This window comes from Hyperoodon ampullatus, assembly GCF_949752795.1.
Source record: "Hyperoodon ampullatus genome assembly, chromosome: 5".
NCBI lineage: Eukaryota > Metazoa > Chordata > Mammalia > Artiodactyla > Ziphiidae > Hyperoodon > Hyperoodon ampullatus.
In genome coordinates, this window is record NC_136918.1 from 5,186,262 (window position 1) to 5,211,932 (window position 25,671).

General features: G+C 44.7%; 1 protein-coding gene across 2 annotated transcripts; it reads left to right on the top strand.

Moving 5' to 3' along the window:
• Positions 1–1,433: 1,433 nt before the first annotated feature.
• CLDN18 (claudin 18) lies at positions 1,434–23,811 on the top strand (the record flags this gene model as incomplete). Of its 2 annotated transcripts, none has more annotated exons than XM_079704434.1 (5): positions 1,434–1,653; positions 19,608–19,772; positions 20,391–20,508; positions 22,527–22,637; positions 23,640–23,811. In XM_079704434.1, 5 exons carry the CDS (start codon positions 1,434–1,436, stop codon positions 23,809–23,811), a joined length of 786 nt encoding a protein of 261 aa, XP_079560560.1. The 2 variants fall into 2 exon arrangements, with proteins under 2 accessions (XP_079560560.1, XP_079560559.1); XM_079704433.1 differs by lacking the exon at positions 1,434–1,653 and adding an exon at positions 10,934–11,153.
• Positions 23,812–25,671: the final 1,860 nt, after the last annotated feature.

A 25,671-nucleotide genomic window follows, 5' to 3' on the forward strand; every position in this document is an offset into this window, starting at 1 on the left:
TAAGCGATTTAGCTGTTGTCTCACACAGCTGGTGCCACGAGGGTGAACCCAGGCTGCTGACCCCAGAGCCCAGGACAGTCCCGCTCCTCCCCTCTGCCATCTTCCCTCCCCCATGGTCTCTGGGCTGAAGGTGGAGTCAGTGCCACAGAAGCTGCAAACAGCTTGACCACAGTCACTACTCAGTTCCATCAAATAACTAGTCGATTATTTGCACATTCATATATGTCAGTTCACCTATTCACTAGAATGTACTTTAATCAGTACTCAAGGTGCTTCCTCAGTGGTCACTGGACATGTGCATATGCAGACGGCAAGATATATGGGCGGTGGGAGGTACATGTTCCCAGGTGAGGCGAAACAAGCAAGGTTTTGCCTTCTTGTTTCAGCTCATCCTGTAAACAAACGCCTCTCTCGCAGTATTTTAGTGCCATGTTTTTCACGTCTTTGTGCTTTTATTTGGTGATTTCTCTATTTAAAATGGCCCCAAGCATAGTGCTGAAGTGCTGGTTAGTGCTCCTAAGGCGAGAAGGCTTGGATATGCCTTACAGAGAAAAGGACGTGTTAGATGAGCTTCAGGCCTGAGTTCTAGTGTGGATGGCCACGAGTTCAATGTTAGTGAATCAACAATGTAAATTAGGTGTCTTTAGACAGAAACCCACATATAACAAGGTTATGTATTGATCAGTTGACAGAAATGTGACCCGAGGCTCACAGGAACCAAACCCTGTATCCTCTCAAGTGCAATGATTCGGTATTCGCTAATTCAGTGCTCCTGGAAACTTTCTAGAACGTAAGCAACATGCTTAAGGAGAATCGGCTGTATTTCGTCCTGCCTCATAACCTGCCTTACCTAGGTTTTTAACGAAAGTGGCAGCAGTACCTTGGGAGAGCCACACGGATGAAGCCCTTTCATCTCCAAGTATTTTTTTAAATTGAAGTATAGTTGATTTACAATGTTGTGTTAATTACTGCTGTACCAAAAAGTGATTCGGTTATAGGTATCTATCCATATATGTATAGATAGATAGATAGATACATTCCTTTGACATCTCCAAGTATTTTGTGGCTTAGCCACTGGGAGCCCTGTCTGGCCAGCCTGTGGGTCTTACAGGCAGTGCCCTCTGTTCCTGCTTTACCCTCCAGAGAGGGGAGCCTGGCTAATCAGGAAACTCCCTCAAAAGGTAAACAGTGAGTAGAGTGTACATATGGTGGAAAACAAATGGCTCTTGGTACCATGTTATGGAAATTATCTCACTCAGGTAGATAAAGGAGCAGGGTGAGCCCAGGTGGCACTGCTGAATCCCCTCCTTACATGGCCCATTTGTGACGTGTGTGCCAGCCTCTCTGAGAAAACTCCATCCCTACACTCAGTGCCCTCAGAACTGGACTGGCCCCCTGCTGAGTGGTGCTCTGTGTCAACTCTGCACCCCACCATGTCCGTGACCGCCTGCCAGGGCTTGGGGTTTGTAGTTTCACTGCTTGGGATTGCGGGCATCATTGCCGCCACCTGCATGGACCAGTGGAGCACCCAGGATCTGTACAACAACCCGGTGACAGCTGTATTCAACTACCAAGGGCTGTGGCGCTCCTGTGTCCGAGAGAGCTCTGGGTTCACCGAGTGCCGGGGCTACTTCACCCTGCTGGGGCTGCCAGGTAAGGGCTGGTACCTGGCAGGATGTGGGGGAAGACAGAGGTGGACAGGAGACAGCGGCCTCTGTCTGGCACACCACAGAAGGGCCACGGGGGAGGAAGAAGCAAAAGCCTCCACCACCAAGGTAGGAACAGGAGTGCAGGAAACTTAGGGCGAGGAGCTTCCTAGAGCTGGTAGGGCTCCTGTATCCTTAACTGGATGGTACCCAGTTCTCCCCATTGGGCACATTTTTAAAATAACGTCTATGCAAGCAATAGCGTTGTCTCAATCACCAACAGGAACAGGACTCAGGAGGCCCAGATCATAGCCACTTCCTTCCTTTAGCCCTGAGATCTCCTCTCCCTGAGTTGGGGACTGTGAACCTCCTGAACAGAGTTCCATCTCCAGCTCCCCTTGTGCCTGGTCCCAACTTCCAGGGGACACCTCAGCACATAGCAGCAACAGAAAGGGAGCAGCGGAAAGGGACAGAGAAAAAGAACAGGGTGCTGCATTTCTCAGGGACGGGGGCACCAGATGGGCCCCTTCTCTGCATCTCCTGACCTCCGGAATGTATTGGCCACATGGAACCAGCTTCAGGCCACTCTCTGCACAGAGGACCCTTGTAGAAAGTGCACTCCACTGTGCGGGGCAAAAGGGTGTGGGCTGTGATGTCCAGACTGGCATATTAGCCACACAAGGATTTGTTTTCAAGGATTTGTAGATGGGTCATGTTAACTTGAAGAAAACTTCAAGTCTCAAGAGTAGAATGTTAAAAGTGTCTTTCACTCAGGTAACAGAGTAAGACAATGAATACACTTGTCATTTTTATTTCTTAGTTCTTTTTCCTTCCATAAATATACATCAAAGTCTGGGGAGAGGCATTTCCTAAGGTGGACACAGTAAAGACGGTCAGAAATAGAAACTAGGGCTTCTCCTGCAGGAATTTCCCATTTGGCTGCAGGGTCAAGACTTAGACCCGCACAGAAGGTAAGAGGTAAAGACTCAGTGACGCAGTGACTCAGTCTTTCATACATTCCACACTTATGGATGGAGAGCTCACTACAACCTCAGGATTCTGTGGGCCTGGCACCCACCCCCAAAATGTGAAAGTGCACTGCGGGCTGGGTATGACAAGGTGGCAAGTAAGGAGGACAGGAGGCTGGTGCTGCAGGAGATGAGATGAGGATGACCTGCCCAGGAAGAGACCCACCAAGAAGGAAACCCCACAAGTGACCCTTGAAAGGTAGTTAGGCATTAGAGCGGCAGCATCCAGGAGGAAAAACAGCATGGGCAAAGGCATGGGGGTGCTTCCACCCAAGTCTTACTTGGGAGAAAATGAAGGAATGACCTTGGCTGGAGAAGAGGGTTTTTATGGAGATTATGATGAAGAGCATCGAATGCCAAGCTAAGAGATGAAGGGCCTGGGTGCAAACAGGAGAATGTGAACCAGATCCATGGGTGACCAGCTGCCGATTCAGTGAGGTCTCCCTCCACCAGGGGCTGGAGGAAGGCGAGCCACTCCCACAACCCTATGTCCTGCTGACCCCTCCTGAGCTTCGGGGCTAACCATCTGCCCTTGGGATTCTCCCTCACCTCAAATGCAAAATGGCCCAAATCTCTCAGAGGTCTTGTCCATGGACCTGTGTCCATGCAGAGCTAGAGGCCACGAAGGAGAGAGTCAGCCTGAGGCTGACCTCTCGCGCACAGAGCACCCACATGACGTCTGAGGAGTCATACGGCTTCACAAAGGGCAAATAACTATGGCAGACCTGGCACTAGCACTTGAGCCAACAACTGCCTTGCAATATTTTGTGTAATCTCTACAAGCCACCCTGTGAACTTGGTGCTATCACTACCACCTTTTTAGAAACAAGGAAGCTGAGCTGGGATAACTTGCCCAAAGTCACATGCAAATGGAGCCAAGGCTCAGACCTGCCTGCACCTAAGCCCTAGCTCACAGCCCTAACTGGGAGCCCCAAGGCTCTCAGACACAAAGCAGAAATCCCCAGTGCAAAGCCACCTTTCCTATCCTCCCCTCTTGCCTAAGATTGGGGCTGCAGTCTTGGGGAGTGTCCTGGACTAGCAACAGCTGTCAACAACCCTGGTACTTATTTTGCAGGTCAAGAGAGGGAGACTTAGAAGGGCAAAGTGACTTGCCCACATCCACAGAGCTAAAACTGAGCCAGACTGAAACTGCTCTAGGGCCTTCTCTTGGAAATTTTGTGTGTGTTCATATGTGAAGATCCTGCGACTAAATAGTTCAGAGAAGGATTTTTCAAAGAGAATTTTGTAGGAATCACTTTTATAAGAAAGAAATTCTTGCAGCCCCTCAATGTTGATTTTAATTGTGTTCATTTTAGTGTCACTTTAATATAAACATGTATAACAATAGATTTAACAATAGATTTAAATTCCTAATGCATATAAATCTTATACAAGGACCAAAGCCACATTTGCAAATGTAATGTAAATACCACTAAAAAACTAATAAACACAAACGTCAAAATTCATCTGGTGTTAGGGATATTGTTGGTTTTCATTTGGAATTTAACAGGACAAAGAGACAGCCTCAAGTCTGATTTTGTATTTCACCTCTCTCAGTGTTTTGACTTTAGTATTATTAATGCAGATTCTCTATTCACGTGGGTTTGTTTTACAAAAGGGTATTAATAAATTCGAGGTACTCACATCTTACACTTAGCCACCGCCCCATCAGAGAATCATCCTCTTGAGTCTGTGGTGATGAGGCATCTGTGACTTGCTGCTTTTTGCAATGGCCTTGTTCATTTGAGGTGAGGTTGGGATGTGGAACTACTGAATGTGGCTCTAAGGCTATCAACCCAATTATTTCTGGAACTGGGGAGGAGTAGTTCTCTGCTGTGTATTTACCACCACAAACTGTCGCAATCGGGTTTATGCAAAGACAGGACAGAACAATGCTGCTGGTGATGCTACCGCAGTGTTGACCACCAGGGCACAGGTGTCTGAGCTCATGGTGCCAGTGCCACAAGGTAGGGAGAAATTCCCCTGACTCCATTTCTATTTGAGCTGGAATGAACCCTTTGTTCAAGTAGCAGCTGAGGCTATCACTTCACTGACCCCTGATATAAACATGATCATAAACACCTAAATGAATCCAAACCGTAAGTGGCTATAGCCTGAGGATCTGGAACATACTTGTTTTAACTTCCTTTCCATTGCCATTGAAATGAAAGCACAGAATATTTTAATTTCCATGGAGAAGCTACATACTCCCAAGAACACAAACACAGATACTCAGGCTCAGAGGGAAGAAATCAGGGACAACCATACCCTCCAGAGAAATCTGAGCCATAGGACTGGCAGCCAACCTTCCGAGACAAAGTCTTTTCACTAGAACCATCACTGGCAGCCACCCTGTCCTGGGCTGACCGGGTTTGGACAAGGTCTCCTCTTGGCAGGGATAAGGAAAGAAAGGCAAAGCCTTTGGTCCTCCTACACAAGCAGAAATAATAGGAAATAAACAATAACACAAAATAAATATGTTAATTAATTAAAATTTTAAAGTTAAAAAAATTTAAAAAAATTTTATAACCCAGTAACACAGAAATCGTGGCTCTAGAAAGAACGTTTATTTGTTCAACACACATTTGTTGAGCACCTACTATGTCCCAAGCTGTCTGCACATGGGGAACATAGATATCAAAAGGCTCACAAATCTAGAAGGAGAGACAGAGGATCAACAAACCATTGCAATGCAAGGTTTGTCAACCTCGGCACTACTGACAGTTTAGGCCATGTAATTCTTTTTTTGTAGGGTACTGTTCTGTGCATTATAGGATATTTAGCAGCATCCTTGGCCTCCATCCACTAAATGGAAGTAGCAGCACTTCTCCCTCCCCAGTTGTGACAACAAGGATGTCTCCAGACGTTGTCATATATCCCCCGGGGCAAAAGCAGCCCCAGTTAAGAATCACTGCAATAAAGCATAGCCAGCAGACATGAGGGAAGGGACTTCCTAAAGGAAATGACAGCTGAGCTGAGTTACTAACAAGAAGTATGAGTTACCCAGGAACATAAAGAGATAAAGAATTTTCCAGAAAGAGAGGAAAATCATTGGAAAAGACACAGTGGCATGAGAGAGTGTAGTGTATTAAGAGAATTAAAATAACTTAGACCTCTTTGTGAGGCAACACAATGCAATATGTGTTAAGCACTTAGGAATACCTTTAAATATTAAGCAAGGATCGCTTCTCGGCCTTTTGGTTAAGATCAAGTGTAAATATTAGGCAAGGATAAAGATGAAAAAAGAGGTTTACTAAGAAACTTTAAAATGTCAATTAAATGGAAATATATACTACAGGTTCCTAGATAGGAATATTATAAAGATGTGAATTTGTTCCTAATTAATGGATAACAATAAATAATATAATTAACTAATTACACAATAATAAAATGTATTAAGACCTTACTTTGTGCTAGTCATTGGCTCAAGAAATTAGCATATGTTAATTTATATTTTAAAAATATAATTTACATGGTTGTATAAATTTACATAAATTACCTTACATGTAACTTTAATTTTCACAACAACGCTATGAGGTAAGTAGTGGTGTTACCTCCATTTTATAGATAAGGAAACTGAAGCACAAAAATGCTGTAGAATTTGCCCAGTGACACTGTAGTAGTAAGTGGCAGGTGAGAATTCAAACCCAGGAAGAATTTCTGCAGAGCGTAACCTTGTATGGATAATATTACGAGAATTCTAATCAAAATGCTAGTAAGAGTTTTCCTTTGGGAACTTGACAAAATGGTTATCTATAAGAAGAAAGTAGATGAAATTAACTTTTAAATGTTTTTTTTTAAGAATAATACAAAAGTAAAGAGCTAGCTCGGCCAGATATTCAACCAAATTCTAAAGCTGTGATAATTAAAAGGGTGCTTCGGCCCAAAGATGGACAGAAGGTCAATGGAACAAAGTCTAAAATTAGAAAGACACATACATGAATTTAATATAGAGAGAGGTTTTACAAAGCACAGGGAGAGGGAAGGTTATTCAGTAAGTGCTGTAAAAATTATTAACTTTTTTGAGGGAAAAAAAGAATCATAGACTATAAACCCAAATAGATTCCAGGTTAATTAAATGTAAAGATACATAAAATACTTTTAAACTTTCTAAAATTCTAAAATAATTCTAATATCATTTCTAAATGGAAATTAAATTCCTAAGCATAGAAAAGAACAGTCATTTTACTACATCATTCAACAGATTTTTATTAAGCACATATTATTATGCACCAGGTACTGTGAACATATAAATGGAATACGCTGTATTTTTCTAGAACCATGAAAAACACGAAAAAGGAAATAATCGATGTGAAAAGATCTTTTTAGTAATCATAGCAATATATTAAGATCCTTAACAAATAAATAATTCATATAAATTGGTAGAAAAAAATGCTAAAATTCCAGCAAATAAATGAGGAAGAAGTACAAACTGACAACTCAAGAAAAGGGAAAAGCAAATGCTCCGTAAATATTTGTTTAAAAAATATAGTGTCAAACTCATTAGTAATCAAAGTAATGCAAATCAAAGCAAGTGATCATGTATAACTTACCAAATTCACAGTGTAGGTAACGCTACAATAAGGCAAGATCTTTCAAATACTGCTGCTAGGAATAAAATTTATAGAAAAAAAGTCTGCTTCTACATAAGAAAGCTTTTTTAAAACTTCACACCTTTTGACATCTTAATTCCTCTCTTAGGAAACTGTCCTAAAAGACTAATCAGAAATGCTAACAAAGAGTTATGTGAAAAATGTTTATCATAACATTGTTTTTCATACAAAAAAAAAAAAACTGGGGAAGGGATATAATCTAACTATATAAGAATAGATGCTGTTTTAGTGAATAGTAGCACTTCTATATAATGGGATATTAATATACTAAATTAAATATATTAAACAATGTTTACAAAATATTTTAATTGCACATGTATGCAATCAAGTGAAAAGCACAAAACATTAAATTGTATAATCTCTTAATCGTGTAAAAATATATACAGAGAATGGATTAAAAAGAAAGTATGCCAGATATTTTGTCTAGGATTTAAAACTGTAAGTAAGATTTTTTTTAATTTTCCCTACTTCTAAATTTTCTATTTTGAGCACCAAAAGGTGGAGTCAGGAATTAAGAATATAAAGTGTGTTAACAGTTTAAAAGAAAAAAATCAATAGGTGTATCAATCATTTGTCTTGCTAATAATACTAATTTTACTCCTCCTATATTCCTAGCTATGATATTTTATATTGCTATTTGACCACCATTTTGCCTAATTACCATAGATGGTGTTATATTAATATTCCTAAAATGAGGTAAAGAAAAGGTAGGGGAAATGTTGTCTCCAATGTCAGTAAAATAATATAAGCTCCTGGAAATTTACAACCTGAAATGCCACCACCAGAACCAAATTTAAAGTTGAATATAGGGAGGATTTCCCCTAAGAAGTCAGCAAAAATTTTTGCTCCATTTTAAAGGTGATTAAACAAAGTTGTAACAACCCCATTATTGTTAAATACAATCAGACCATGAATTATTACCATTATTATTATATACTATTATAATCAGACCACAAACTATCACTATCATTAGAGATACATTTAATATATTTTAACAAAGCCTATTGCCATGAACAAGAAAGCCAGATGTTCCTCTGCAGACCCCCATTCACTCTTTGGCAGTGACAGCTAAAGCAGTGGTCCACTCATTTTGGAGCACAGAAAACTCACCAGGAAGTGAAAAATCCCATCTTCCACATGTTTTAAAACATGTTAGTACTTATTTCATATTTTTAAAAGTGTATAGACTTAGAATTTCTCTCCACTCGTTCAGTATTCTGCCTAGGTAGAGGGAGCTTTAGTTTTTCCTTTAAACTTAATTTGTCCTTCCTCCAAAAACATAAAGTCACTGTCGCCATTTCAAACAAGAAAGAAAGCTTAATTCATTATTACCTGAATCACTTTGTTTTTTCTGTCCTGAAATTTTGCATAAAAACATTTGCATAGGAGAGTGGGTGGGGAAACTGCCATGAATCAGAATAGATAACTATAATAACTTTTTCGTTTTAATGTTTCCATTTTCAATCTACTGTTCTGGGGGTATTGTAGTCAATGTGTGGGGAGCGGGTAGACAGATGTCATAAAATGAACAACTGGAAACCAAACTCTTACAGACCTCTTTGTGGATAAAAAGCCTGCCTCTTAGTTGAAAAAAAAGAGTAAAATGAGCTCTGTCCACAGAGACAGTGGCAGAATCATTCCTGAATTACTCCAACATTTTCCAACTGAATCGGTCGATCCCTGTCCACCAGCAGAGACCAGAGTCACTTCTTCTAGCTGCCTTCTACCCACATTTCAGACTTGGCCTTGTAGCTCAGTTCAGGGGACACAGGACCATGACTTGACCTTAGTCATGTAACTCTTGCTTGCTCTCGTCTTCTGGGTTTCCTGGCTCATTCTTCTTTCTCTACAAACACTGATCACAGAACCTAAAGCAAGGTGTGCAGTTGAGGGGGTCGTTGCCTCCATTCAAGTCAGAGGGGAGACCTTGCATATTTGCTTTCTGTGTTTGCTGGGAATAAAGCCGTGGGAGTGGTGGCTGGGTGCACCCAAGATAACATTGAAATGTCCAGATGCACAGGCCTGTTTCCGGGAGAACCTGTCTGCAGGCTAGAGATTGGGGTATGGGTGGGGGGGGCTGTGTATCAGGGCCTTGACATCCAGATTTGGGGAAAGTCTCATTAAAATGTGTCTGAATTCGGAGGCCAGACACACACCACCTACAGGAAGCAGCAGGTCCAACAATTCCCTAACATAATTCTAAAATCAAATTACGTAGACAAAACGCCATGGCTGATCTCCAGCCAAGTCTCTCTTTTGTGTGATTATATAATCCTGATATTTTGACCAACTGTAGTGAAAACCGCTTTTGCAAAATGTAGAAGATGACAGTGTGTGAGACCTGAAAGGGCTCTGAAGTGCTCTAGTTTAATCTGTCCATGTTACAGATGAAAAAACTGTGACCCACAGAGGTTGAGCCATTTGTCCCAAATCACGCAGCACACAGTGTGTTAGGGACAGTGTCGGGAGCAGATGCTAGGCCTCTCAGTAACCAGGTCAGGATCTCTGGCCCAGCCTGCCCTGTTCCATCCTCCTGGCCTTTGTGGAACTTCCATGTCTGCCTGCCACGTGGTCTTCACGTGGTTCTTGCAACAGGAGTGAAAGGGTGAGATGGCCGTCAACACAATGCCTTGCTCCTTCTCATCCCAGTTCCAATACCCGTGGACCGAGCGCCTATCTCTAGGATTTGGCTTCCTGTTCTCAAAAGAGGGGACAACTCTGCCTGCCTCTGCCACTCCATATGGAAACAGAGAAGGAGCTCCAGATCGGAAGTTGAGATGGGAGCTCCAACTTTGTCATCTTTAAAGTAGCTGTGGGGGCTTCCCTAGTGGCGCAGTGGTTGAGAGTCCGCCTGCCAATGCAGGGGACATGGGTTCGTGCCCCGGTCCGGGAGGATCCCACATGCCGTGGAGCGGCTAGGCCCGTGAGCTATGGCGTTGAGCCTGCGCGTCCAGAGCCTGTGCTCCGCAACGGGAGAGGCCACAACGGTGAGAGGCCCGCGTACCACAAAAAAAAAAAAAAAAAAAAATGTAGCTGTGGTTCAAGGCACTTGGGCAAGTTTCTTAACCTGTTTGTAGGTTGCTTGACTCACAGCCTCCCTCGCCAAAAAAAATATGGGTGGGAAATAATAATACTTCCCTACCCATTTCTGCAAGATCAAAATGGAACTATGTCAGTGAGATGGTTTTAGTCTTGAGGAGAAAATGTTAACATCTGGTGTAAGTGGAGATTCCTGGAGCCTTTTTTTTTTTTTAAGTGAGGTCAGGCGAAGTGGTTTCCTGTGATGAGCAGAGCCTAAAGGAAGGGCTTTTGGGGGTCGGGGTGGGGGGGTCTCAGCTGCGCTTCTTCCCCAGAGGGTGGCGCCCTCGGGGCAGAGCCCGAGCCAGGATGGGGCGGAGGTCCGCTCAGACCGCCTCGCCCTCAAACCAGCTGGGCCTGCGCGGTGCAGCGGGACAAATGCCTCTTGGGGCTGCTTCCCTAACAAATGAAAAAATAATACCCTTGAACCAAGAGTGAAACTGAACTATCTAAGGAAAACACTGTGAGCAAACACCAAGGGCTGAGGGAAACCATCTAATCAGAGCAGCTCCCCGGGAGCACAGCAGGACGAAGGCGGCAGCTGGGCGGGAGGACAGCGACCGAGGCCATGTCCACCACCACATGCCAAGCGGTGGGCTTCCTGCTGTCCATCCTGGGCCTGGCCGGCTGCATTGCCGCCACGGTGATGGACACGTGGAGCACCCAGGACCTGTACGACAACCCTGTCACCGCCGTGTTCCAGTACGAAGGGCTCTGGCGCAGCTGCGTGCAGCAGAGCTCCGGCTTCACCGAGTGCCGGCCCTACTTCACCATCCTGGGCCTGCCAGGTAGGCGAGGGCACAGGTGAGGCAGGGAAGGGCCTGCTTCTCTCACCGCAGCCAGGAGGGACTGGTGAGATGGGCGCAGGGCATGACCCTCGCAGCACGGGCTCCGGATCAGAGGTGTGAGTAAGAGAAGAAGCTGACCCTGTGTCAGAGAGGGCTATAGTCGTAGCGGTGAATATCAGAGATTTCATACTCAGGTCAAAGGAATTGCTAGTAAGGAAGCAGGTCATGAAAAGAATGGGTCTATCGTGAGGACAGGCTCATGATACTAGAATAGACAATGTTTCTCAGGAGAAAAGTAATCGTGTGCATGTATGTGCATGTATGTGCACGTGACTTGCTCTTGCCTGCACACACACGGGAGTAGGTAGGATGGTGAATATTTTCTTCCAGTCAAAAAAGTTTATTGGGAGCTAATATCATTTCATTATCAAGTCAATTAATTTTTCCTTTGAAAAACTGGAGTCTCTGTAGGTGCCAGAAAGTGTACATTGCCATTAAACTATAAATATCCTTTCTCTGCATTTGTGTTGAGAGGTTCTGGTATGCACTCCTAGAAAACAATGCATGTCAAAATATAATTATAGAACTGTAATGATATTATAATAATTTCAGAATATAAATATAATTATAAATGGGGCATCGTTTCACCCCTGAAGATAAAATCAGCTAAATCCCTGTTTCTCATACAGATAATTATTTCAAATAGAAATCATAGGAACTTTGCATTCTAGATATTATGGAAGCTCTACTTGTATTTGTTTTTTAAAGCAAAAAGAAATAAAAGGTCAGGCTAATCAGTGGCTCCAAGGAGTGGCCCAGATGTGAGTTGGGTGAGGAAAGGAAAACAGGGCTGGGTTTTGCCTCTCTGAAACAAACACTTTGTGGACAGGTAGATGGGAATAAATTTGCGCAAAACTGTTAAGAGCCTGTGAAGCCCTTGAAATTGAATTGTAAGGAGCAATTCAAGTAATTCACCTCCATGTGCAGTAAGAAATAGAAGGTGGGTGGCAGAGTGGAAGAATTGGGGTATTGACTCCATTTTTAGAAGTCACTTGTGTTGCAGGACAGGCCGATCACTGACTGAGACCTGCTCAGAGAATCAAGGGAGGTAGAATCTGGCTGGAGGGAAGGAAACCGTGGAGGAGGGATGATGCTATAGCGTGAGGGCAAAGGTCAGAAGGGAGGAGATGCGGGCTTCCCTGGTGGCGCAGTGGTTGAGAGTCTGCCTGCCGATGCAAGGGACACGGGTTCGTGCCCTGGTCCGGGAAGATCCCACATGCCGCGGAGCGGCTGGGCCTGTGAGCCATGGCCACTGAGCCTGCGCGTCCGGAGCCTGTGCTCCGCAACGGGAGAGGCCACAACAGTGAGAGGCCCGCGTACTGCAAAAAAAAAAAAAAAAAAAGAAGGGAGGAGGTGCGAGACCGTGGATTGTTGAGTTGCTAGCTAATTTTAACTATTAAATGAAAAAATAAGATTGACCTAATGTTGAAAATTAAGGCATGACATTCCATGACTTCAGCTCGTTAACCCAGGGCCCCGTCACATGTTATCAATCTCTTGCTCATTCTCTATCTTTCTACACATGGGGCTCCCAAGTATCCCCACTCTCCTAAATGGCCAGACCCCATCGCTGCCACTCCCATTGTCTTTCCTGTTCTACCAAGGGATCCCATCCTCCCTGAGCCCTCCCAGAATCTCTGCTCATCTCCCCACCTCTCTGCAGAACAAGATCCCCTCCCCGCCTCCCTCCCTCTCTCCCGCCCAAGGCCGACCTCTCCACCCCGGCTGTGAATGCCCCACGCCCTCCTGTCTGGCCATCACCGCTGATCAGCCCCTCTCCTTTTTGCCTCTTTCATCTTTCCTCCTCCCTTATGCTTACATCCTCCTTTACTGGAAAACCTTCTCCTGATTCGGATCATTGTCCATTTCTGTCTCTCCCCGGCTCACTGACAATCAAATTAAAAGACTAAATTTTTCTACCACCCCTCACTCTTCACCTCTCACAATCTGGTTTCTATCCTTCATCTCTTTAGAGCGTTTTCTGCTTTGACTGTGGCAGAAGGTCAGGCAGAATCTTCCAGTCACCAACCTCCAGGTCTCACCTGTCATCTCCCTGGATATTTCAAGACCTAACCAGCTTCCATGGTTCCCCACTCCCAGCTTAATTAGGTGCAGACATGACAGCCTGACACCCACGCCCTCCTGCATTGCTCACCTCCCTTCCCTGACCCATCTCTTACCAGCCCTTTGCCCACAACCTAAGGCTTCCCTGTCCATTTACTATGCCTTGGACTTGGTCCTGGATACCCATTGCCCCTACTGCCCAAATGTCCCCCGTCTTACACCCCAACTGCCACCTGCACAAATCTTCCCATATGTGAGGTTCAGCTCAATACCATCTCCTCCCTGAAGCCCCCTCACATCCCCAAATTAAAAAGGATCCCACAGATCTCTGTACCACATCCTGTACCACTCCCGACAACTGCTCACAAATCTGAAACTCTGAAAAGCTCCAGGCAGCCTTCACAGAGGGGGACCCCAGCCCTGCCGGTCTGCATCGGGGGAACAGGATCCCACCAAAAGCCAGGAAAGACATTTCTTGGGACTGAGTTTGTGGAAGGGGAGATACTTTAAATCGTTGATCATGTATGGCCTTGGAGAACAGTGTGGATTTAAGAATAGCCAGTCCTCAAGGCAGCAGGAGTGACCACAGTGTCAACTGGCATCCTGAAATATTGTGAACAAGAGGAGATCTTCCCCCCTGCCTGGGTCCAGGCCTTTCTCTTCCTCCTCTTCTCAAGTCTTCTTCCACTCCTGCCTTTCACACTCTCTCAACCATGGCTTTCAAATTCTCAACTATATTTTGTCACCATGTGAGAGGATTCAGGTTTGTACACGGTTAGCACAAACCAAAGCCATGTCAGGTTGGAGAGAGAGAACTGCTATTTTTCAAATTGTTTTATTTTTTTAAATTAATTTTTATGCAATTTTTCAAGCTTACTTTCCAGTTACAGTTATTACCAAATGTTGGTTACATTCCCCGTGTCATTCAATACATCCTTGTAGCCTAGATTACACCCAACAGTTTGTATCTCCCACACCCCTATATTGCCCCTCCCCCGCTCCCCACTGGTAACCACTAGTTTGTTCTCTATGGAGAGATAACTTCTTTTTAGGGAAGGGGAAGAAACTAAAACTTACTGAGGCTGGCTTAGCTCCATGCTGGGGCCAAGCAGCATCTGATCCTCACAACATTTCTTTGCAAGAAATATCTCTATCCCACGCCAGAGTTGAGGAGACTTGGCTTCCGTGAGGTTAAAAGACTTGCTTAATGACACCTGGTATCATGAAGTCTGCAGTTTTCATGAGATACACAGGACCTCCATATCGGTTCCCTGGGATCTCTGGAGAATCGAAGCCTTCCCACCTTGTTCTGAAGGGCTTTCCCTCTGAGGTCTGGCCTCAGACTTCCCTCCTCTGGGATCCCCTCCTTTGGGCTCCTCCACCAGACATTCCCGCCTTCAATCAGAAGCCAAGCTGTGCCTGAAGATATGGGTCCTCCCTCTCCCCGCCCCAACAAAGGCCCCATGTCCAGTCTTTGGCACTTTGTGACTTGCGGTCTCATCAGCCCCACCCACACCCCCTAGCCAGCTTAGTGATGTCAGCCACTGGGAACTCTTTCCTCTCAACTCCCCATTCTGAGCACCTCCTCCTAAGCCCTCTGAGAGCTGTTTTCCCAGATTATTCCTTGCAATTTTATGTCACTGAACAATTAAGTGAAAATCCCTAGGGATCAGGGCAAACCATTAACATTTCTTTAAAAGTTTCCCCAGAAGAGGCTAAGGCACAGCCAGGATTGGGAACCACGCCTTGCCTGTCAGTTCATAGCTACTTTGGGGGAATAAGATATATTGCAACGGTCGGGGGCGGGGGGACACTGAGTTCCCATTTTTCTGTTTGCTTCTGTCAGCCCTGAATCCTGCCCACCCTTCAGGTCTGATAATACGTCTTTGTTCATTGGAAAGAATGCCATAGTCACACCTTTGGTGCAGGAAATCAGTCTGTAGAACCCGTTGACTCACCTGTTATCAGCTGATAAGCCTATGCCCCTTGCTCAGAATATCAAATAAGAGACAGAGAGGCTAAAAGAGAAATCTACCTCCTTTGGAAGCAGTTCCTCTGGTGACTTATCCATGGAGACTGATTAGTATTCCAGGTGGTAGAATCTTCCAGATGGAAAGGAAGTTCGGGTCACCACCATGCATCTCCATGGTCATTACTAGACATAGGGGAGTTCTAGCAATGAGTAGTGAAGAACATTTCCCCTCGCTTTCTGGCAGCTGCCCCCATCACAGCTCCCACCCTCAGAAGAACACCCACAAGGGGTCTCCAAAGCAAGGAAGATCTTGATTCATACATCCAGGTCCAGAGTTGTGGCTCTGACAGCGGGCCTACAAGATTTAAGACAGTGTTGTGTCTTTGCCCAACCACAGGCTAAAAGAAAGTGGTAAGCTAACCCTAACCCTAGAAGGAGATTCTAAAAAATAAAAAGGAGCTCAGGGTCAAGGTGGACCCCTGGTTCAAAGCAGGTACCAGTGTTCATCAGAAATCCAGAGATCAAGAGAGAGCGGTAAAGAATGAGGTCTTGTCATGCAAACCTGACCCAGCAAAAGCAAGAGGGCATCTGAGAGCCTAAGGCAAAGGCTGTCTTTGCAAAGACTGGCTGGCTAGGGCTTCGGTACCCAGGGAATCCTGTGGCACACACAGCAGCAGCTGCTCTCCACATCAGGCAAGCCCAGTGCTTTTACCTCCCACCAGCTGGCATCTCCATCCCTTCTAATCCAACAATGTCAGGGAAGACCACATACTTCAGCCACAGCCACAGCACATACATGGCATGTTTTCAGGAACAAATAGTAGAACCACTCATTTAAAGAGATTCAATGACCCCATCCTTGCCAACAGTCCAGGATAAGTAAAATTTTTCTTAGAATGAAGAAGGGATATTTTTTATCCTACTTGGTCAATATTGTTTATTTGGCTGGTTGATTGGTTGGTTGGTTGGTTGGTTGGCTGGTTGGGTTTTGTTTGTTTTAACCAGATGCCTTGCCAGGTGCTTCTCAAAAGGGATAAAAGATTTTGTTCTCTGAATGGCTTAAGGCTAGAATATCAGAACAAGAGCAGTTTTTAAAACCTTTAACAGGTTCCTGAGTAGATTTGAAGTTCATAAGAGGCCGATGAGGACAAGACGGAAGGAAAGTCAAAGTCCCTTCCTCCTCTCATAGGTCCTGTTTTCTGGTAGCAACATGCAAAAATAGAAGAGCCCTGAGGGTATTTCCTGAAGTCTGGGGCTGCCCCACAAATGTCCTCTCCATAGCTGTCCTGAACCACAGCCTTAGAGTTTAATTGTGTGTGTGAAAGAGAGCTAGAACCACACCATGAGTGACTGTCAGAAAGGGGTTCTATTATGATTTCTTAGCCAAAGTACTCCCAAGGTGAAAAGAAATTTGAGGTTCAGGATTTCCAGTGAAAATATAATCTTTCCAGGTTGTAAACTGCTTGAAGACAGAGATTATTTATCATGAAATTTTATTCTTCCTACAGCATCTAGCAAAGGGCTTTGCAGAGAATTTGAGCTTAAGAATACATTATGGATGAATGAATGAATGAATGAATTCATGGATGAGCGCATGAATCTGTTAATGTTTGACTATGAGAGTATACCAACATGTGCTGGATGAATACACAAAGGTATAAATAAATACATAAGTAGATGTCACATGCTTGCATTTGTCAATGAGGGAATGGATGAGGTGTTTGTTCCCAGTATGTGTGGGGTCAACAAAGCCATTGGGCAAGACTTTGGAAAACAGAGGTGACACACTAGAGCCCTCTTATATTAAGGTGTGGATCCAGAGGCCACTCTTAAGCCCTCATGAGTTCTTTTCATTGGGGCCACCGTGGCTCTAGCATCAGGAAACTGCAAGCCCAAGACGCTAATGTTCATCAATTCTTCTAGGATTGAATGGTCAGATCCTGGAAGATTGATCCACACCGTACACCAACACATTTACCCCCAGAATATAGTGGTTAATAGGACCAAGACTGATGATGGATGCTTATAGAAATCTCTTCCCAGCAGGGAAGCAAAGTGAAAAGCAGAAGTTTCGGGGCTTCTCTGGTGGCATAGTGGTTGAGAGTCTGCCTGCCGATGCAGGGGACACGGGTTTGTGCCCCGGTCCGGGAAGATCCCACATGCCGTGGAGCGGCTGGGTCCGTGAGCCATGGCCGCTGAGCCTGCACGTCCCGAGCCTGTGCTCCGCAGCTGGAGAGGCCACAACAGTGAGAGGCCCGCGTACCGCAAAAAAAAAAAAAAAAGCAGAAGTTTCTTTAGGGAGAAGAGAATCAGAATTAAGTGAATGGAGGTCAATGGCACAGAACTAGAGTAGCTGGTTACCATTGTCTCGCTACCTGATGAGAAAGTTGCCGGGGCCTCTATTCCTCAGACACTGCAGAAGGCTCTTTAATGAACTGTGCATGATCTACCTCTCCTGTTTTCAGTATCTTTCATTGATTTCCAATTCTTCCATCATGACAAATTGCTTTATGATACACACGTTAGAGTGAATAAGCAGGCAGCTCCCCTGATATTGGCCATATTTGAGATGAAATCTTCCCGAAGAGATTGGAGAGAATTCCTCCCAGGGCTCCCTTGTCTTGAGAGTCACACTTATAAGTAATCTCCTGGGACAGACAATTCCCTGAGATGATTTTTGGAGAATATTCCTTTATACATTCTTAGCATCCATTTCAGAGGATGACATTTTATGGTCTAGTCTCCAAATTTGAAGGATACATTCTCTTAGGAGCTTACAGATCCCTATACCTTGCTGGCAGCCAGAACTCTACCTGTTTTTCCAGGATGAAGTACCTCAGAGCAATGTATTGTGATGGGAAAATAACCATTTTGAAACAGTTCCAGGTTTGACCCCCAGCTCTGCCTTTCCTTTGATATGTGTCTTTGGGCAGGTTATTTAACCTCTGAGTCTCAATTTCTTCAATTATAAAATAGAGATAATAATATTACCTACATTGCAAGGGAGTTTTTATATGGATTCAATCTCTTAACGTTGAAAAGTCCCTAATAGCTTTCAATTAAAAGTAGCAGTTGGCGGGCTTCCCTGGTGGTGCAGTGGTTGAGAGTCCACCTGCTGATGCAGGGGACATGGGTTCGTGCCCCGGTCCAGGAAGATCCCGCATGCCGCAGAGCAGCTGGGCCCGTGAGCCACAACTACTGAGCCTGCGCATCTGGAGCCTGTGCTCCGCAACGGGAGAGGCCACAACAGTGAGAGGCCCGTGTACCGAAAAAAAAAAAAAAAAAAGTAGCAGTTGTCTATGACAGCTAGGATAGGACAGAGCTCTCTGCTTTGCTTCACATGGTTCTTCAGTTCTGCTCTACCAGAACCACCCACACTAGTGGCCTTTCCCTCTGGAAGACACAAGAACTAATTTATCTTCCTTTTGTAAAATTAATTATGCTTGTGGTGGACATGTTTAATGACTTTCTTTCCCCACTTTGGCGTAAGCTCCGTGAGGGCAGAGACCATATCCAACCTGTTACTCACCGTCCTCCCCATGCCTAGTCATGCAGGCTCAGTAAAAAACTGTTGGGATGAGTCACTGCACCTTAAGGATGCACTAGAAACCTCTTTGGAAATATCTGGAGGGGAGGTCACTGCAGGAGAGTCCCAGCAGGATGTACAGCTTCCATTGATTCCTGGAAAGGGAACTGCTGATAAACTGTGGTTGTGCTGAAAGGCCTGAGATTGATATAATCGTCTTTTTATGTAGACCCCAAACCTACAGCTCACCATGACCTTAGTAGTCCCTTTGGGAAGAGGCAACAATACAGTGCCCCGGGTATACCACCTAGTGGCCTTGCTTCATTATAGGCTGTAAATGAGTATTGAGCTTTCTGGAAGTGGACACAACCCTATGAAGCACTGAGTTCCTATGGAAAGACTCGAGAAGAAAGATGTTTGGGTTAGAAGTCAAAGCAACACAGTTTTACTATAAGCTCTATCAATAATTTTTAATGGCACCTTAGTCAAGCCATTTCCCCTTCTTGGACCCCAGGTTATCAAGCTTTAAAATGAGGACATGAAATAGCTAAATTCCCTTGGCCCTCCCAGCTCCAACAGTTCATAATTTTCTCATTCTATAGACTTCTGCGTTCATGTCTTTCATCAATCAGGGGAGTGTAAGCGATGGTTTTGCATTTTTCACAATTTCATATCCCCTGATGATGATAAGGCTCACAGTTTATGGACTTGCCGTTTCTCCGCAGTTTGGTGCTGGTTGGTTGTAGTTGTTTTGTTGTATTAAACCAGAGCCTAATCAGTCACGTTGAGGTGGTCTTACTTGTCTGCTTGTGTCTTGCCCCGCAACCCACAGCCATGCTGCAGGCAGTGCGAGCCCTGATGATTGTGGGCATCGTCCTGAGTGTCATCGGCCTCCTGGTGGCCATCTTCGCCCTAAAGTGCATCCGCATTGGCAACATGGATGACTCTGCCAAAGCCAAAATGACACTTACCTCCGGGATCATGTTCATCATCTCAGGTAAACAAGGAGCCTGGGGTTCCCTCTCTCATATGCACATCCAGGAATGTCAAAGCAAAATCATTCTGGCAGAGGACAGGGCTTCTCCCTAGTGAGCATGGTTTGAACATGGATCAGAGCTTTACACACTGGGATTCAAGATCTGAGATTAAGGCTCACTTACACTCTACAGAATTATCATGAGTGCTGGTGTCCCTCTTAGCTGCCACCCTCACTTCATTATGAGAGATTCTCAACTCTAGGTAGACATGTGACTCAATCCCTAAAGGCATTATTTGGGTGAGACTTTAGAAAATGATTGTAAGGGAAAAGCCCTTGACATCCTCAAAGGACAAGGCCCAAAATATTTGTACTACTGACCCCTGGTCCCAAGATGGAAAATCTCTTTCGGCTCACGTACAAATCCTTCCTCAACTAGAGAGATAAGAGAGTGTAGGCACCTAGCACAGGGTCTGACTCATAGTGGGAATTCAATAATCGAGGCTTGGATTGACCATCTTGTTATAGGAATAGAATATTCTGCACCTGCTCCTCTAAACGCGTTTAAACATACATTGCCTCACAAACAATGTGAGCCATTTAAAGCTGACTCCAGAGTTTTCTTGTTCTTGCCCACAGGTCTCTGTGCAATCGCTGGAGTGTCTGTGTTTGCCAACATGCTGGTTACTAACTTCTGGATGTCCACAGCTAACATGTACACTGGCATGGGTGGGATGGTGCAGACCGTCCAGACCAGGTAACCTCCTAATCTAGTCTCAGTATTCCGTGGTGAACATTGTTGTAAAAATCCGATTAAACACGTATGCCTAATGTGACTGTCAGTGCCTGAAATAGCAAAAATTTATCAGAGGCAACCATGCCATATCATAAATCAACAATGATCTATAAATTCATAAACTTCATTTCAGTGAAATATCCTTGGTGATATGACTTGAGGCTGATCTGACATTTGCATTGAAATACAGCGACAGTTCACAGTATTTATCTAACACTCTTACACAGGCCCCATTGTGGTGGCAATGAAACAGGCACTGTTAACCCAAGCCTGTAAATGAGCATCACCTCCACGTCTCCAGTTCATGACGGGAAACTAGCTAGGGACAGGGAAAAGCTGGAATCGAAATGAGGGAGGTGCGGTACAGATGAGAAAAGTAATATTTCTTCCTTGTACGGCTGCTCTTTCTCTCATTCATTAATTCATTCATTCTACAAATGTATCGAACATACAGGCACTCTTCTGAGGTCTGGGGATAACCACAAGGTCCTCGTTCTCATGGAGGTCATGGTCTAGTGTAGGGAGATGAAACCTCCTTGTAATTTGGTGTCGGAAGCAGAGTACAACTTTTCAAAGATGGAAGAGCAATTCCAATACCTATATTCATTCAGCCACTTCAAAGGGATGTATTTCATAGCAAGAAACAGCAGCAAATTCCTGAAGGAGAAAGATCTTGTTCTGGGAGAGCAATGTAAATATTATACCTAAGTGACCCGTCATCTCTGGAGTGGATACACTTGGTATTTCTCTAGCAACACCATCATGGGAGACAGATGAGCATGAGCATGTGATAAATCCATTACTCTCTGGCTCCCTGGAACTCCACTCGCCATCCATGTTCCTGCTTTATTTCAAGAATAGGAAAAAATGTGATCCCCATAAGCTGCCTCATCCTCCTCATCCCCCCTCATGGTCTCTTGACTACAGGGGAAACTTAGAAGCATGCTGATCAACTCGTCCTGCTTTTCCTGGGATTTCCCCAGTTTTAGCACTGATAGTCCCAGATCCTGGGAAACTTCTGTGTCACAGGCATATCAGGATGGTTGGTCACCCTATTTTGAAGAGCCCTTCTTGGCCGCAGTGTCTGGGTGCCTGGTGTCACTGCCCCTGCCCGAGGAGTCCCCCGCCCGCCTGGCACCCAGCGCTAACGCCCACCATCACTCTCTTACACCGTCTCCTTAGAACATTCCCGTGTCCCTTGGGCAGGCAACTTCAGAGATTTTGTTCTCAGACAATCCTGTGTTGATGTAATTGAGTCCCATTGGAGGCAACCCTCCAAGAGGAAGAGCACCAGCCTTGGTGGACTGGAATTCAGTGTGGACTGGAACAGAAGCACCATGAGGGCAGGGTCTGTGTCCGTTTTGTTCATCCCTTTGTCCCGGTGCCAGGCAGTGCCAGGCACATAGTAAGAGCTCAATAAATACTTGCTGAACAAATGAGTAAAGAAATGAATGAAAGAATGACTGGTCTTTTCACATTAGTTCTTTCTAAACATAATGCTCCTACCGGCATGGACGGTTACCAGGGTTACTTGAGTTAGAGAAGATAAAAGCTTCTTGGCCCACAGTAAGAACCCAAGAGACCAAAATTCCTTCTGAAATAATAACTTGAGACTGATCCCATAATCTCTCAAACTTCTCTTACCAAACCTTCAAGCCACTTCCCTTTGCCAATAGGGAGGGAGTGGGATTTCCTGAGATGTTTCTCTGAAATTAGAAGTTTACGATTAATTCTATGCCTGAGTGATGCTAGGGGCCTAAGAATCCCACAGCTGTTTTGCTGAGTAGCTTCAGTCCTAATTCTATTCTCCAGGACACCTGATTCAGTTGACTGCGACCCAAAGGGCTGTGTTCAGGGGCGAGCTGGGATAGATGTGGAATCCAAAAGTGGGGACAGAGAGGATGGGCATGGCCAGGTTCACTGGGTAGAGCCCAAGGAGTTGAGTCAACCACTTTCACAGCCACCGTCTCCCCACCCAGGTACACCTTTGGTGCGGCTCTGTTTGTTGGCTGGGTCGCTGGAGGCCTCACGCTAATTGGGGGCGCGCTGATGTGCATCGCTTGCCGGGGCCTGGAGCCCGAGGAAACCAAGTGAGTCTCCCCATCCCAATGCAACCAGATGTTTTATCCGAGTCCATTTTAACATATCATTTGCAGGCAGAATGATCAGTATAGGTACATGGAAGAACTCTACTGACAAAAGGATCATGAACCTTATCTTTTACGAGGAGACCTAAAGAACAGAACAGCCCTATTTCAGCCTGAGCAGATTTAGAAATGATGCTATTGAAGGAAAAACCCAGCCCTCTAGGTTTCCCCCTGACTCCAGTATTCTGTAACTCAATGGTCCTCAGCTGGGAGCAATTTTACCCACCTCCCACCCCCACCCACCCCTGCCCTGGTCCCCAGAAGATATTGGGCAACATCTGAAGACTCTTGATTGTTACAGCTTTGGGGTGGAAGGGTTGGGTGATACTGGAATCTGGTGGGTATAGGCCAGGGATGCTGCTAAATATCCTACAAAGCACAGGACAGGCCCCTACAACAAAGAAGTATCCATTCCAAAATGTTAGTAGCACTGCTGTTGAGAATACCTGTTGTACCTCTGTAACTGGGCTTGGGGTTGGGAGACCTGGATCCCAGTCAGGTTCTCCTGCTCACCAGCCCCATGACCTCTAGCCAGTCATTTGCCCTCTCTGAGCCTCTGTTACCTCATCCACATACTAAGCAGATTAGGGGAGATGGGTTGCATGTAAATACCTCCCAACTCACAAATTCTATGATTCTTTGGCATAACCATGTTCCCCTGGACATCATTTCTGGTTCAGCTTCATCTTAATTGATGAACAGAGGGAACTCACTAGTCACTAACCCCCCAGCTCTAATACAAAGCAAGAAATTCTGCTCTACCGCAGAGGCTGAAAAGCCAGTGTCCCAAAGCCCAGGGAAGCAACTGTCTCAGTTTGCCCAGGACTAAGGGTTTCCTGGGACACTGGACTTTCAGTGCTAAAAGCCAGACATCCTAGGGAAAATGAGTAGTTTGTCCTCCTACCAAATACATCTATGGTCATAGAATGTTTCTTTTGCTTTCAGCTACAAAGCCGTCTCTTATCACGCCTCAGGCCACAATGTTGCCTACAGGCCTGGAGGCTTCAAAGCCAGCACTGTCTTTGAGTCCAACACCAAAAACAAGAAGATATACGATGCGGGTGCCCGCACAGAAGATGAGGGACAATCTCATCCTTCCAAGTACGACTACGTGTAGCCCTCCTAGACACCTCGGCAGGAGCAGAAGAAATCCCCAAACTAGAGCTCATCCAAAAACAAGGACATTTTACCTTGATTTCCCATTGCTTTTGACTCGCAGTTGGAAGTTAGAAAGCCTTGGTTTCACCTGTGGTGAGGCCAGATGGTCTTGGACACTGGCCTCTGTCTCTAAATGTTCCATCACAAAACAGCTGAGTTAGCAGATGTGCATTAGAGGCTATAGCCCACATTTTCCAATCCTCTTATTTCTTTTTTTTTTAACATAAGCTTTTTAATCTGATGATAGAATGTGGTTTGAATTCATATCATTCACTTAGATAATTTAGGCAGACTCTCCCTCCTCCTTCTAGCCAATGGCCCATTGATGATCTATTTCCCAACTCATCCCCCAGAACAATTCTGAAAGGAAAAAAAGAGTCAATCAAAAGACATCATTTTCTGCTATTTGATTTTTGCCCCTTCCCCCCACCCCCACCCTAACTTGGCTACTAATAAACACTGATTGAAGGAGAGTTGGTAGGGGAAAATATTTATCATATCTGCAGCTCATTATCTGAGTTTTCTTACACTATGATCTTGAACATTACTTGGACCAAAGTGATTTCAGTCTGAGGAAACCAACATTTTCCACTTCTGCTAACATCTGCTAATTCTAGCTGGACTCCCCACTGCAGGTCCTCTTTCTGTCACAGGCCAGAAACTGTCCCTAGAGGAATGAGAAAAGAATTTTTTTCTTTTTTCTTTTTTTTTTTTTTTGATAATCTAAATATATTTGGTATTCTAAATATACTTAGAATAAATAATGTATTAGTGAAATGATACACTGTCTCTGTGAATTAGCCTCACCCCTGCACATGAATAGAAGAAAATGAAAAAATAATTGCTCTGATGTTGTATTGTACTTTGTAAAATCACATTTAAGTCCAAATTTCATGAAATGCTCACTGATCCTATTTCCTTCCCTTTGAGGTCTCCTGGGCTCTGATTATAGATGATAGAATCAGTGTAATCCATGTAAAAACCAAATAATGGAACACAGCAGGTTCTAGGAAGTGAGTTGAAACTGGTTCTTTTTTAAAAAAGTGATGAGCCTGAATGTAATATTTCCAAGTGACAGGTGTCCACACTTCCATGGCTGCAGGCCACTAAGAGTTGAGGGTAGCACTTATTTGGCACCGTGGTCAGCTTTGTGACCCTGAAAGCTGGTCCTTTCATTAAATTCATCTTGAGTGGTTGGACCGTTGGATGTTCAAGAACTCTCTGCAGCCACACGCCTTCCCTTTGTTTGCATCACTACTGCCAAAAGCCTAACCTCCTTCTTCCAGGCCACCATAATCCCATCCCAGCACCGAGCCAGAATAGCACCCCCCCCCAGAAAACTGAGGTAAGGCCAATCTCTCAAAACTACCTAGTCAGGGAACAGCACTGGCACTGGGGGAATCTGACCATTGGGTTATTCTTTGGAGAAAAAAAGTCCTCAGGCCAATAGTGCATATGAAAGTGGCCTCCAAGGAGATGGGTGAATATTCATAGAGGTCTTCAGGCTGTAAAGACTACGTCGGGGGTGGGGGGAAGACCAGATCATGGTCCATTAAACAGAGAGGAATTGTGTTCACCAAGAACCCAAACAGTAAACCCAGAGACACTTCTCAATGAGACAGCAATGGCTTTAGGCCAAACCACATAAGAGTGCTCGTGAAAATCATTGTCTAAGATGGGGTAAAGGATGAACAGATAAAATCAGGATGGACCTGGAGATTATCATACTAAGTGAAATAAGTCAGAGAGAGAAAGACAAATATCATATGATCGCAGAATCTTTTAAAAAATGATACAAATGAACTTATTTACAAAACAG